General features: G+C 43.5%; 1 protein-coding gene across 1 annotated transcript; it reads right to left on the bottom strand.

Annotated features, from left to right (window-relative positions):
* Positions 1 to 1,330: 1,330 nt before the first annotated feature.
* On the bottom strand, positions 1,331 to 14,385 carry LOC147893634 (protein TORMOZ EMBRYO DEFECTIVE-like). Its single transcript, XM_087386330.1, has 10 exons — positions 14,140 to 14,385; positions 10,627 to 10,761; positions 4,543 to 4,661; positions 4,277 to 4,439; positions 3,936 to 4,182; positions 3,781 to 3,857; positions 2,017 to 2,136; positions 1,809 to 1,939; positions 1,550 to 1,724; positions 1,331 to 1,441 (listed from the first exon to the last, which is right to left on the bottom strand). The coding sequence occupies exons 1-10, from the start codon at positions 14,383 to 14,385 to the stop codon at positions 1,331 to 1,333; spliced, it is 1,524 nt and encodes a 507-aa protein (XP_087242456.1).
* Between the last annotated feature and the right edge of the window lie 1,089 nt (positions 14,386 to 15,474).

A 15,474-nucleotide genomic window follows, 5' to 3' on the forward strand; every position in this document is an offset into this window, starting at 1 on the left:
ACCTTCCCATGTTGGAGACTTTTGAGCCAAGACTCATGAGCTGTTGCCATTCTGTTTTGTAACATACCGCATGTGTAATGTGTTATTCATCTAGATTCTAGAATCCATATGCTTTATGATTCCATAAATATTAAATGGACAGAAGTTGAAGCTTCAGAATCAACTTTGAAAGCTTTAAATAAATTTAAAGAATGTGTTCGTGCATTGAATTTCCTTTTTAGGTGTCTTGACTTGTATTCTCTGTTCACTTGAAACTTGAATGTAACATATGTTATTTGCCACTATCCTTATACATATTAAGTATCATTTCAAAAACTATCCATTTTCATCTAAAAAGACAAACAAAACAAAACATGCAGAAACGACAAAACAGATGTTGTGCCTATGGTGTGGACCTTGATATAAAGATTTTCCTCATGCATGCACATATCTCCACAAATCGACCACATGAGCATCCATATACAATGGTCTTCATACTGAGTTTAGCGGACTCAATGTGAGAAAGCCTAGCATTGAAGGAGAAGGCTACTCAAAAAGTGGGGTCCACAGTCTAGTCACCCAAGCTACAAGTGCATCTTCACATCTGTATACATCTGCTTACCTGCTTTGAGGGTCGCTGCAGACTTCCTTACCTTTTGACTGATATTTCAACAAATTTTAAATTTCTTGCAACAATTCATCCTCCCAAAGCAGAGGCAGGCACAATTAGTTTCACACCCACATGTTATTTTCTGCATTGATCGCAAATATTGAAGTGTGTTTAGATCTGTAGATCAAGAACGTGAAACCAGATTATAGATGGGTACTGGATGTGATAATTCCAATGCAAGAATGGAAAACATATGACTAACTGCACCAGATTTGCAAAAGACAAATACCTTTCTGTCACACAATACACACAGCATTAAACTATCAACAAAATTGCTCTATTGATCACGCTTAAAGCCCTGCATTACAAGAAGCAGTTTGTGAAATATCACGAAGCACTATGGTACCGTGTCAGCGCGATCCTTTATTCTTTGCCACCCTGTTGGCTTCTTTACTTCCAGATTTGAGTACTGTTTTTTTCCTCTTTTTCTTTTTGCCACGACCTGTAGGGCCTGAAAAAGCCTCAACAATGTCAGGTGTTTGTGATACACCATTTTCTTTAGTAGCAGTCAATGTGATTGGCCTCTTTTTAAATGAAGTCGAGTGCGCATTTTGCTTCTGAGAATCCTTGATACTATCTATCGATAAGCTTACATCAGGATCAGCTGACGGGCTTACACTGCAAACATTTCGATCCTCTTGCTCATGAAGGTGGACAATATTGCCATTGGATTCATTGATATCAAGAGGATTCAGAACTCAGGAAGGTACTTCTTAACAGTCTATCAATTCTGCTGAAATGCCTTTCAGTGTATGGTAGAATACCTTCAATCAACTCTCGAATACCTGGTATCTGCAGTAATAACATGCAACTCTTGGTCTTCCTGGCTCATACAGCATGTTCACTGTACTACTGAATGACAACTTATTAGCCAAAGTTACAGATTGTAGTTGATCTCACCTCAATAAATTCTGCTGGAGGGAAAACCTGGAAAAGTTCCAGGAGAGCACGCTGTGCGATATGGCAAAATTTAGGCTTTGCGTTCCATTCACGAATGTATTCCAAAAGCAACCGAAGGTGCTCCTTATCCAGCCCTTTCAGAATGGTTTGAATTTGCAGTTCTATGTTTTCTTGCCTGTAAGATGTCACTCCAGCTCAACAAATATTCACTTTACATCACCCATTGGCTGAATTTAAATACAACAATATGTGATCACACCTGAACAATTGAGTGAAGACACTGAGAAGTTTGAAAGGCCGTCTCAACTCAAAAGCAAGCTGTATGGCCTGTGCAAAATCAGCATCAGCCAGGGCATTTGCCAAATCTTGATCTTTCAAGATCTCTTCCTCCTGCACAGAGCGAGTAAGTCATATATTGCAGAAATCGAATGTAGGGCAGACAAAACTGTCCTACATGTTCATCTCACCTCTTGTTTCAGAGCTTCCTCCTCGTCAGCTTGGGTACAATCCTCCCATAAGTGTACAATTGAATCACTGCCACCGGTAGCCAGCATCTCATTCTTACTGTTCACATCCAGAGCCCATATCTGCAGCACCAGAAAAACTCCAATAAGGCATTAGTAATACAAAACGAGAACTGGAGCAGTAACTCTATTGTAATCTAAGTAACAGATAGATGATAACCATTTAAAATTGGTGGATGCCAAATTACAAACATAACCACCATACACAAAACATAACAAATCTAGACTACACTCTAGGTGGAAACACCAGCTAGATTGGATGTGCAAGGCTGTGTCACTAGCAATACCCAGTTGAACACCAACACTACTCCCAAGAGCGAGTTTGGCAGAGTCCAATCCAAAAGCTATGATGAACACTCTCTAGGACCACACCCACTGGTTGCTCTGCATCCAACCAAGCACCCAAATAACATGCACTCTCACCTCTAAGAATCCCTCAAAAGCCAAGAGTCTCTCACCACGTGAGAGTGCCTCTCTATCTGTTGGGAATGGAGTAAGAGTTCAAGAAGATGAAGGAAGCTGAAACGAGATTGCAGTAACAACAAAAAGAGAACACTAGGGTGGACAAAACCCTAGGATGGATGGTCAACATATATGTGGTGACTAGCTCAACCACAAACTCAAGTTCTAGCTAAGGTTAGGGGGAAAAACCTTATAAAGGGAAAACTATAAGTTTAAAGCTTGCAGAAAGCCTCCAACTTTGAATGAGGTAACTCCCTGACATATGATAATGCATCTCTATGCATTTCGTACGTGCATGAAAACACGATTCCGTGCCATGGCAATGGCACTCCAACTGTAGAATCGGAGTAGGCTCCTTCAATGAGCCATGTAGATCTACCAACAAATGTCTCAACAAAACACATTCACTGTGCTTGTGACAGCTTCCCTGTACTCAGCTTCACAACATGAGGTAGCAACCGTTGATTGTTTCTTACTCACCCAAGAAATACATGAATGTCCGAGATAGAAACAATTACCACTGGTTGACTGACTACACAAGGCCCGACAGATGGCCTGATCTACTAAGCTAATCGGATGGCAGTGACTGCCATCGTTCTGTTCAATAGGATTCACAGCAAGCCGTATGCTCATCTACTCTAGACAAGCTCTAACTGCCAGAAATTTGCCACACAATCTAACAGGGTAAAGGTAGCACCATGAAGCCGCGAGTTGAGGGGCCTGCAGCCAGCACCAGAGCAGCAAGGACAAAAGGAGGGGGGAGGCTGGTGAGCAGAGCAGAGGCGACTAGCAGAGCAAAAAGTGGGGAGGAGAGGGGCTCAAGGCAAAACAGCCAAAGATCGGCAGAGATACGAAGGTGTAGAACAAATTAGTTATTATCACCTCCCATGCGCTTCATATCCATGTATGCTATTAACAAAGCAACTGGCATCGATGCCCTGAATGTATAGAGCGCACAAGGAATAGACCTTGGCTGTGCTCATGAGGTATAGGATGAGCTTTAATGTCCTCATGCAGCAGCAGACTTATGTAGACAACATAGAGTGCACTCTCATTCAAACGGAATCTACAAGTAAAAATAACTCCCAAGGCACCAATTAACCTTTTTGGGAATTTGAATCTGATAAAGGTTAAAATATTTAGCAGCCCTTTCATTTGCTTCCCTTGCATGGCCTGACAGAAGCATATGTTGCAGCTGAGCCTCTTAGTTTTCCGAAATTAGAAAACCGGAAGTGAAGATGATACCTTGTCTTCATGACGATCAAATGTGTTCACACAATCATTTGTCTTTATGGTCCACAGTTTTAACAGACCATCAGCCCCTGCAAACATTCATAATAAGATTATTAATGAATTTGGTAGATTGCCGAAATTTCCATCTTCCAAGAAGTCCTGCTGACCTGAAGAGATAATCTGGGTTCCCCGAGATAGAAATGATGCCCTCAGAACACTAGAGGTGTGGCCTTCAAATGTCTTAAGACAAGACCCATCAGGAAGAGCCCATAAACGAATTGTTTTGTCACCCGAAGCTGTCATGATGCATTGATCAACAGGAGAAAATTGAACACACCAGATGCCCCTTTTGTGGCCACGTAGTGTCACAAGTGGGACTAGCTCAGGAAGTTTCCAAACACGAGCAGTTCGGTCCTGTAATTTGGCCCATTTAACAACATTTAACCCACAAAGATAATAAATATTAAAAACAGTAAAAGCTGAAGCTAGTCGAAACAGGCATGTGTACCTGGGAGCCACTACAAGCGAGACTATCATTTGGTGCCACAGCTATGGAGTTGATGTCTTTGTCATGAGCAGCAACCGTTGACTGAGAAGAAACCTTCTTAGGCCCCTCAGTTACAGAAGCTTGTTGGAATCCTTCAAGATTCCAGACTTTAATTGTGTGGTCACTGGAACAAAGAGAATCTGAATTCAAGTACCAAAAGTAAAAGTTTGGAATGAAAGAATGAAATATACAGTTCTTATGCTGTTAGAGAAATTAATTGCATATACCTGCTTCCACTGACCAGGAATTTTTTGGTTTTTTTGGAAAATGCAAGGGCTCCTACGGCTGCCATATGACCTTCAGCAATGGCTACACAAGAACCAGTCTCTACGTCCCAAATTCTGATCTGCCACACCAATATAGATCAAACAAATCATGTTTAATCAAAATGAATCTCTTGTTAATCTAGCAACCTTGCTTAAAATCCAGATTATGGTGGATCATGTAGAAACACAAAAAAACAAGCAGAAACTAGATGATATAACAAAGGAAGCAAAAGGTTAAAATTGGCAAGATAGATATCATCCATACAAAGCATGTGGTCACAAAGCCCTGAAACTGAGAGAGAACTTCAAAACTTGAGCTGTCTCTGAAGGTTGAGATCAAACTGATGGTACAGCACATGCATACATATATAAGAATGCATGCACACCCTTTCATACGTGTACATGCGCGCAGACACGCAGGCACATATCTTTAGTATATGTCCCAGCCAAATTAAGTAACCACGTATATTAAGAATATTCACACAAGAAGACCCTAGAACATCTTATGTTTGAATCGCCATCCAACCATAGAGTTAGTCAAAACTTTTGCTTGAGCTATAAAGTTAGGGTCTTGTGGGACCCACCCCATCAAAAAATGTTACACATCTCATGTAATATCAATCTAATGACAGCCACTCACAAGTTGAAAACTATAAACTGAGGCATGCATAGCAAGGACTAGCTACTCTCACACATACATATACACACACTGAGACATATTTGAGCATCCATTTATATAAATGGTCATCATGCTGAGTTTATTTAACACTCTACAGGAGAAGGGAAGACTTAAAAATGACAAAGGCTAGCACTAAAGAAGAAGGCTAATGAGAAGTAGTCCATATTGTCTTCATTCAAGCTACAACTACTTGTACAGAGTACACGATTTCATTCCCAACCAAACATTTCTAAGCAAAAAATGCTTAGACAATCCAGTTGATTCAACAATGCACCACTCAAGATGGAAATAATATATCACAATATCAACAACTCTTGACCATATTTGTTGCTCAATTCAGTTCAGGACAAAATCACATCCAGGCTAGAGCTTCAAGATCCAAAGCACCTTCAATTACATAAGAAATTGACCTTGTCTTTATAGCACTCTTAGCCTCATGAGAAGCATGGCTCATCGAATGACAATTTGTCCAAGGACTAGACAACTTACATAGACCAGCAACCAAATATAGGTATCAAATATCTTTTCCTCACTTATTTGATTGGGTAAGCGAAGGAGTGTTACATCGGATGTAGATGCAACTCATAATACATCCACCTGAAGGTTTGTACCTCTAAATAGTTAGTATAATGATGAGTGCCAAGTGCTTAGGCAATGCTAGCACTCCCTGGCCAAGAGTAGATTGGAAAAAAATGTCAACGTTTACTGCAACAAAAGAAATGACAGTTTCTTGCCCGCCATGAGAAAGAGCTCTTGAGCGTTGTATATGATAGTAATTCCAAATAATTTTGGAGGAAGCTTTTGGAAAGAACATCACCATATCATGTCAAGGACCCTACTGCTTAAAAAGCTGATACAAACACACTTTACGACCTTCCTGACTAATCCTTAGAAGATACCCTTCGCCCAACCACCTCCACGCTCTTTACCACAACATGCCTCAAAGAAGCCATCAAGAAGTTACAGAATGGCAAAGCCAAGGATCAAGAGGGCTTCCAAACTGAACTTCTAATCTACAAGTTGAGAGAAACTAGCTCCAATCCTAACCAAGCAGTTCAACTGCCAAGGTTCATGTGTAAACTCTTCAGATGCACATCAATTAGCATGCCAAGAGCGCAAGCATGCGAGCAACAAGGCAGGTAGTTTTCATATGAGGTCAATCCACACTAGATCAAATCTTCTACATTAGAGTCCTCATAAAGAAGCCATGAACTAGAAACAAAGAGCATATTGTGTCACGAGGCCGTGAATTCTAACTGGGAATATGATGCGCCTGCCTTCAGCCCCTTTTTTGCTCGTACACCTGTCTGCAACCTTTTGTACAGATCCCGTGCCTTGCTGATATCATTGCCCTGTCCACGCAGCTCTTGCTTGCTGGAAACCCTGCATAGATCTGCCCTTTCCATCTGTGGACAGCCCTCTGGAAATCTCCCCCAGAGATCTGCCCTCCATGCTCTGCTTGTTACTTCCTTCCTTTGTCTGCTGCCCACATGGCAGGCCATGTGCTGCCCATGTGGCAGCCCCATGTCCTTTTTTATTTTCCTATAGTCCACCTCCCTGATGCACTCCTCATTTGGGGCTCACAGCTGGGGGAGTGACCAACTCTAATCCAACATTGTGAGCATTAGTGAGTCCCACGACCACATTCGTGATCCCTCAATCGGCTGTTACGACCAGCCCGTGAACCAAGAAAGTAAACCCGACTAGCCCACAAGCTCTCTGGAGGTCCAATCAAGACGTTAGAACTTAGACCTTGAGCCCTTGACAGCTGAAGCACAACTATCCTACGTATGAGATTCGTGACCTCTGCCCACGAGCTCTTCACAGCCTGAGTTGTGATCATACCCTCTGGCAAATCTGGCTTGTACTACTCCACACTCACGCTCACGCGATGCGATTTGTCGATCTAGAAGCATTTTGCTATTTCCATTTCCATGCATGTAGGAACTTTGGATTTTAGAAAGTGCCATGTGGCACCTACGTTTCAATTTGCCCCTTTGGCCCCTCTTTGGATCACTCTAAAGGACCAAGTATAAATACATTCCAAAGGCACAACTAGTTCTAGGGGACCTTTGCGGACCTTACAACCCAAGGCCTTGCAAGGCTAAAGGTATTCACACGATTTGGGTCCATATGGGCCTGGTTTGGGGCACACAACAGGGTTGAAACTTGGGCCAGTGGCTGGGGCTGCTGCAACAAGAAGCTAGGGAAAAGAAGTATGATCGAATGGATCAGGATGATAAAGCAAGGGCTCGTGCAGATTTTCTTTCTCTTAAGTTAACAGGCAAGTTGGTAATCCATGCAAAAGAGATGGGACCGATGAGTGAGGCAAGCTTGGCTTGTCCAGGGTTATGTACACTTGTTACCCCTATCAATGGCATGTACAAAGTTTTGTGGATAGCGTGGAGTTTTATATCATGCACTTGGGGACTCTGATGTCTTGTTAGGAAGGATGTGGTGCCATAGGGTTGATGCTATACTGGATACTTACAATTGGAAGAACACTTTGGTGCATAGAGGAAAGACTCAAGTTTTGGATGTCAAACTTAAGGGATAGTCAATCCCTGTTGTATCTGGTTCTTCTCTTTACTCGGTGATAAAAAATCATCTTTTTGCATACTTAGTTTTTGCAAAGGATATGATCCAAAGCTTATTTTCTCTAAGCTGAATAAAGAGCGGACAGATTTCCTTTGTTAATTTTGGGGACTGTTTTTCTGACTCTTTGCCAGAGCAACTTCTACTCATGGCATTGACGTAGAATCAAGTAGTAGTCCACCGAACAAGCCACCATATAGAGTTAGTGTAGCCCAACAAGAAGAGATCAAGAGCTAGGTGAAGGATTTAAAAGGGACTGATTCAGCCTAGTTCACCTCCCTACTGTTCACAAGTATAGTTAGTCCAGAAGAGGGATTTCACCACAATGTAAATATCCTAAGTCAAAGTACAGTTGACCATTTATTTGATCATAATTAAAGAATTTCCCAGTCAACTAAGCCTGATTTCGATCAAGAAGACTTGGTTTATACCAAGGTTAACTGCGGTTAACCAAGCTGTGCCAACTTCGGACTATAATTAAGGCGCCTCGACCCTTGGTCAAAGCCCCTTAATTATGATCAAGAGTGTTGACTCCGGTCAACCAAAGAATAAATATATTTTTATATTTGTTATGTGTGCACATGTGTTCAATGGGGACGCCCATCGTGACTAGAATTAGTCCACAGTGTATTATTTGCATGCAAAGCACTAACAATTAATGGGTGCCATGGTGGTGCGCTTTAATTAATTGTTGCAAGTACTAAGAAGGGTTATTTTCCCAAGCGCTATGGAGCCTAACAAGCATCTAGGAGGCGGTTCGTGTGACCAAGTGCTTTGAAGACTCCAAAGTTGCCCTTAGTGGCATGTAATTAGGAAAGTAATGTAGAAATTGACAAGTGGCTTGTTGCCAAGAAAGAGAGCCTAAGAGCTCATGTAATGATGGATTCACGTTTTGGAATTTTAGAGAAGCAGCTTCACGCTGAACTCTTGTACTCACTTTCTCCTTATGAATAAAAACCTTTGAGGGATCCAGCCCGACGTTTGTCCTAGGCCCTAGTGTGCTTGTAGAGAGAGGGAGTGAAGGAGAGCAAGAGAGAGTGTTTGTAAAGGAAAAGAAAAAGCAGGAGGTTTTGTCTTCGAGGTTGCATTGGTATCAGAGCAATTGGCTTACCCTCTTCTTTAAGAAGGTGACCATTCAAGCGAACGAGTACGTTGGCCTGTGGAGGGCAATGGGCTAACATGGCGTTTCGAGCGCTGGCAGCTATCAGTCAGACCCGCTATGTCTATAATTGACGAAGAGCCAACCAAGAGAAGTGTGTACGCCCTCTGCCTGCTCCATTGCGTAGGCGCATGCGCACAGAGATAAAATTGTAATTGACGCTGAGGAAGGAGACGGGACACCTTGTGCGTATTGGACTCTAGAGGCCTGAGAGAAGCTTTGCTGACGGGACCATAGGCTCTACACGAAAGCTTCGTGGCAAGCAAGTGAAGGCACCGATGCCACGCTCACTTGAGAAGTTGGCCAAGCCCAAATTTCTACGTTTGGGAGCAGCCTCTGATCGCCATGCAAGAGCAGCGCTGCATTTGACAGAATCTAGGCGAATGGCGCACCTTCACGCCTGACACAGACGGACCTTCACGCAAGCTCCCGCAACACGCGACGCTGACCAGCAGCCAAGGTCTGGAAACCTTAGGCTGATGTGGCTTTTGCAAACGTGTCTGTGGCGCACACATGGCAAAGGTAGTCTTGACAGGTCAGCAAACACGTGGCACGTGGCAGCCACACGTGCAAGCTGACGTGGCAGCCAAGTGGCATACACGTGCAGGTGCTGACATGGCACACACATGTGGATAACATGGCAGTCCATGCTGGCAGACAGCTGAGATGGACAGATTAGTGGACGTGGCAGACAGCTCAGTGGATGACGTGGCAGGACATGTGGCAGCTGACCTGGAATGCCAGCTAGATAGCTGAGGTGGCAGACTTGAGGTTAAGCTAACCTAACTTTGGTTAGTGGACTGGTTAGAGGTCCAGTTAGTTGACCCAGCCAGACTAGTCTGTGACCAGTCCAGTTAGTCTAGACCTCCCTCTAATCTATTCCCATGCTGCTAATCATCCTCCCCCATGTCCTCATATGGGGAACCCCCAAACCCAACACATCCCAATATAGAGATAACCCTTTTCTATAAAGATAATGCTTTTCTATAAAGATAACCCTTTTTTGAACATGTTGAAATCTTCTTGCTCATGAAAATCCCTTTCTTGGAACGCCCTTTCTTTCTACATAGTATTTCCAAGTTTGTCTATCATAGGTAGACATAATTAGCAAGTAAAGCAACACTTATGCCGTCATCAGTGCCCAAACATAAGCAGCTATACTAGGATTCTAAAGACCCGCAGAGTCTCTTTGGGCAAACCCAAATATAAATTAAAACTTATATTAAAACCCAATATATCTCCAATCTTATAAATTAAAACTTTTTATGAAAGAAGTAAAAGAACAAAGACAAGAAGAAAGTTTGTAAGCGACTCTGAACTAAATTGAGAGTAAATGAGAACAATAAAAATAAAAAATAACTTAGTAATTAAAGCCACACTGTTCTCATCAGTACCTGAGCATAAGCTATCATCTAGGTTTCGAAAGATTCTGAAAAGACCTTTAACAAATCCGTGAATTCTATAAAAATAAAAAATAACTTAGTAATTAAAGCCACACTGTTCTCATCAGTACTTGAGCATAAGCTATCATCTAGGTTTCGAAAGATTCTGAAAAGACCTTTAACAAATCCGTGAATTCTATAGAAGGCATTATATAGCTTATAATACTTACCACATGATCTTTTCCTCCAGAAGCCAACAAAGTTGTTTGAATAGAGGAAACGCATGTGTCAAGACATAAGACGATATCTTTATGCCCAAAGAGCTCTTGCCTACAAGTCTTCGTCAGCAAATCATATATCTGGATCTGCAGACAGAGAATCACTTAGCTAATGTAAATTTGAATACTATTGAATTCAATTAAGCGTGGGATTCGAGAGAATGTTCTAATTAAATATAGCACATTAAAGATGTGTTAAAAGAACTAGTAAAGACACATATCATCCAACCTCAAGTACAACTACTATATTCATGTACAAAATAAGCAGAAGTAGGTACTCTAAAGCTACAAGTCATTTGCCAAATGTACAAATAACTCATGTATTGATTCTACGTCTCATACATCCTTTCAATCATTTGTAGGCCTTGGCAATCTCTCTCAGCCCCGCCTAGCTCTCTCTCTCAACCCCGCCAGTCCATCCTTCTCCCGTGAGGCCTCCTGAAGACAAAAATGCATCTCTCTCTCTATCTACCTGTGGAGGCTAACGTTGTTGCTGCCACCGTACCATCGCCGTCGTGCTGCTGCCACTGTTGGAAAGGTCACCTCCCCATCTCTAAGCCCCCAAATGAGGTGAGCATGGGGGAGGGAGACCTAGGGCAAGGTATGCCCAGAGAAAGGGGACAGCCACTGTACGGATCAGTACGGGCTGCTGCCGGGCAGTGTACGGAAGGTGTGCAGGGTGCGCCAGGGTCTGGACAGGGGCTGAGCAGAGGCGGATCAGTAGCAGCATGGAGTCACACTGTTGCAGCAGATATTGGGCAGGTCTATGGCCTGCAAACAGGGCTGGCAGGTGGCGGGGTAAGCACTCCAAAGGGGCTGGGCCCTGCATGGAACAAAGGGCTGGCAAAGGGCCCTAAATAGGGCTGGATAGGCAGCCAGCCAGCCAACCAGCTGGTCGGTTGGTTAGGGCTGCTACAGACCAGCCAGTCGGCCCAATTAGGGTTGGCTCGTCCGTTGGTTCTGGAGGGCCTTGTGCCCTATATAAGGAGCGCCTTTGTGCCCTCATAAATCCTCATCTAGAGCAGCCGTCTGACAGCAGACAGGAGCAGCAAGCAGGCTAGCCTTGGGCCTATCCATAGGAGGTGAAGGTGACCCTAAAGGAGCTGCAGACTGAGCTTGACTGGCAGCCCACCTAGGCTGGGTTCCAGACAGCAAGGTGGAGAAGATCTTTGGACGGAAAGTCTACTTACGCTCAAGGTGGAGCATGCGGGCTCGAGTCTAGAGATAGCCGACAGTGTCACCACAATGTAAATATCCTAAGTCAAAGTACAGTTGACCATTTATTTGATCATAATTAAAGAGTTTTATATGTGTTAATTATGGTCAAAGAGTTCTTTTAACGGTCAAAGGATTGACTATGGTCAAAGATACTTGACTCTAGTCAAGTAAACCTGACTTCGGTCGGGGAGACTTGGTTTATTACCAAGAGGGTTAACCCCGGTTAACCAAGATGTGCCAACTTCGGTTGGAGAGACTTGGCTATAATTAAGGCACCTCGACCCTTGGTCAAAGCTCCTTAATTATAATCAAGAGTGTTGACTCCGGTCAACCAGAGAATAAATATATATTTTTATATTTGTTTAGGTGTGCACATGTATTCAGTGGGGACGCCCACCATGACTAGAATTAGTCCACAGTGTGTTATTTGCATGCAAAGCACTAACAATTAATGGGTGCCATGGTGGTGCGCTTTAATTAATTGTTGCAGGTATTGGAAAGAGTTATTTTTCCTAAGCGTTACGGGAGCCTAATAAGCATCTAGGAGGCGGTTCATGTGACCAAGTGCTTTGAAGACTCCAGAGTGGCCCTTAGTGGCATGTAATAGGACTTAATCTAGATTTTAGACAAGTGGCATGTTGCCAATTTGAAATGAGCTTGAAGCTCTTGTAATAAAGGGATTTTCACGTTTTAAAAGGGTATTAGACAGCCCTACGCTGAACTTTTGTAACAGATTCTCTTCAAGTAATAAAATACCTTCGGGGGAGTCCAGCCCGACATGTTGTCCTGGGCCCTAGAGTCTTTGTAGAGGGAGAGAGAGAGGAAGAGAGAGAGAGAGAGAGAGGGAGAGCAAACAGAGAAGTGTGCTTGCTGTCTTTTACGAAGGAGGTTCCGTTCACAGTAATTGCCGTCTCTCAGAAGAGCGAGATGGATTTCATTGGTATCAGAGCAGGATTAAAGGCTTTTTCAAGCCTTTGACGATCCAAGCAGTAGCTTAGGCAAGGATGTGCAAGAAGAAGGATTCATGCCATCGCTGGATATTCATCGTTATATGAAAGCAAGGTGTGACAAGGCACCGGAAGACGTGAGAATTCTGTCAAGTGCAAAACTTCCGATCGGTGCTCAGTGCTAGAGGCTGTACATAAGATTGGCGACGGGAGAGTAAGGAGGGTAATACGAGAGTCGAGCGCTGATGGAGCGTTTCGTTGATAGACGGTTGACGTGGTCTTAGGGAGAAGGCCGTGTGGTAACCCAACTTCCAAGGCTTGGTCGTGGTGAAAAATTTCTAATGGATCCCTTCCGTCTGAGCACAGTGCCCGCCAATCCCATAGCCTAAGCAGCCCGCTGAACTGCGTATGCAATCCAAAAGCGTGCGGGCGATTTTCGGTTGCGTGTTCTCCTGTGTGTGCGTTTCATTTGGCGACGACCTCAACACTGAGTGCTTGCGGATGCTCAGGATGGTGTGGTTCACGAAGAAGATCTCGCGACGGACAAACTTGACTCTCCAGAAGGCTGGCTGACGGACAAATTGAGGCGGTGCGACACGCGACGCGCATCAATCAGCCAAGGTTTGGAACCTTAGGCTGATGTGGCACAGGACACGTGGTAGAGGGATCTGACACATGGCGCTGATGTGGCAGCCAACAGGTCCACACTTGCGATGATGATGTGGCAGCGCATGCAACTGACGTGGCCTTGACACGTGGTAGGTGCTGATGTGGGAGGGCTGACAGGAAGCTGATGTGGCAGCCAGCTTGGATGCTGACATGGCACTGACATGTGGCAGACAAGTGGCTAACCCGTGGTTAGTGTAACTTTGGTTAGTTGTCAGAGGTCCAGTTAGTTGGCCCAACCAAACCAGACCAGGTTTGACTAGCTAAGTCTAGGTGTAGTTAAACAGATTATAGCTGGTTAACCAGACCACAGCGGGTTAAGGCCGAGTTGGGAGCCAACCAAACCAGACCAGAACAGAACCAGTCTGGTCAGTTTACCAGACAGTAACCATCCAGTCAGACTAGAGCCAGTTAGTCTGGTTAGAGTAACCAGTCAGTTACTTCATCTGGTTACTGTTTCCACAAAAAAAAAAAAGGGACAGTTGCAGAGACTGTTTCTGCTAGCAGATTTCACCTATCTCTGTCTCTACAGGGTCAAAGCCCAGCATGAAAGGGTCAAAAAAATGTTTCTATGTCCCAAGCATAAGTATTTTCTTTGAGCACATCGCTCGCAGCCTGATAAATCAAAGACAACCTGGAAGACACCTCGCCTTAGTAAGTGAACATCTTTGAGTCGAGGGGTGAGGTATGAGGATAGCACCGTGAGCATCCAGTCTCTAGCTAGCACTCTGGAAGGGTGAGCCCCATAGATGCGCACAATCACAGTGATAGAACTTTCAAGTTCTACATCCCTCTTGAGTTGCCGCAGCTCGTCTTCTAAGAACATAACCATTTCCACGACCGATGAAAGTAGGATAGGACTAGTTGATTGGAAATCCATCGCCAATCGAGGTGGGAAGGCCGATTCAAACCCAGTTGAAAGATTCATCCGTCATGTCTATTGCAATTAGAAAGGGCGAGCAAGGAAGGACGGGGCTACAGAGGAGAAAAGCAAGAAAAGAGGGCAAGAAAGAAAAGGGGAGGTAGGGGGAGGGGCTGAGAAGGAGAGGGGCTGAGAAAAATAGAAAGGATTAGACATGCATTTACACATATATTCATTTACATTAAACTTTCAAATAGATGATACACATGGGAAAAATATTGAAAGATTAAAGCATTTGATATAGCAATCACAAATCCATTCATGTTCTTTAGTAAAGTGAATATTGCTACTTTCAAGTATATAAAGAGGAGGACGAGAGATCATTAAATCTCTCGTATACTTCAATCTATCCCATGAAAGCTTTGGCTTCAAATTCCTCTTTGACTTCAAAGGTCTCTCAATATCTATACTTCCTTTCTATATATAATTGTGTTTGTTGATCCACATGTAGATCCTATCTATTCAAATGCACTCCATACATAGTTTTCCCTTTGAATGACCACAGCTTCAAAAGTAAATAGAACTAGAAGCAGCTTCTCAAGTAGAAGTTTTGGACCACTTTGGATCCACTGGGAGTGTCAGAACTACAAATGGTGGCCTGGATATGGAGATCCAACATAGGAAATCCTTGCAGGAAATGAATTTCGTCACTTTTTGTAGGAGCTGTAACTTTTCACTAAAAAGTCGGATGACAGAGATGTTAGAAGTGAAAATGTAGCTCTCAATCTAATCTACAACTTCCTTGAAGACTTAAGTCAAAATTCTATCTCTAAGTCTAGATATTTGTACCTGTACATATGTGTGTATGAGAAGATTTGCTTATATCCTGCGCCTTCAACTTTGCAACCCAGCAAAACAAAATGCCAAAGAGGATTTTGCCCCTTTCTCTCCAACTGCTATAGCCGCTCCAAAATTTGCAGCTCCTCCTACTAAACAAGGATCTTTGGGATGCACCACTCTCTCTTCAGGCTAGAGGCTGCACCGGGCTGCTCACGCTACCACCAGGCTCTACTGCTAAGCTCTCATACTAGTTGTGACGACACAACA

This window comes from Dipteris shenzhenensis, chromosome 15 (genome assembly GCF_047967505.1).
Source record: "Dipteris shenzhenensis isolate YYH24624 ecotype China chromosome 15, Dip_SZ_1.0, whole genome shotgun sequence".
NCBI classification, from domain to species: domain Eukaryota; kingdom Viridiplantae; phylum Streptophyta; class Polypodiopsida; order Gleicheniales; family Dipteridaceae; genus Dipteris; species Dipteris shenzhenensis.

Bases quoted from the DNA above. Each gene is read 5' to 3' on its own strand.
- LOC147893634 (XM_087386330.1), bottom strand. From the start codon at position 14,385: ATGGATTTCCAATCAACTAGTCCTATCCTACTTTCATCGGTCGTGGAA. The intron at 2,137-3,780 runs GTATCATCTTCA...CTGGTGCTGCAG, and splicing joins TTGATCGTCATGAAGACAAG to ATATGGGCTCTGGATGTGAA. The intron at 1,940-2,016 runs GTGAGATGAACA...CGCTCTGTGCAG, and splicing joins AGGAAGCTCTGAAACAAGAG to GAGGAAGAGATCTTGAAAGA.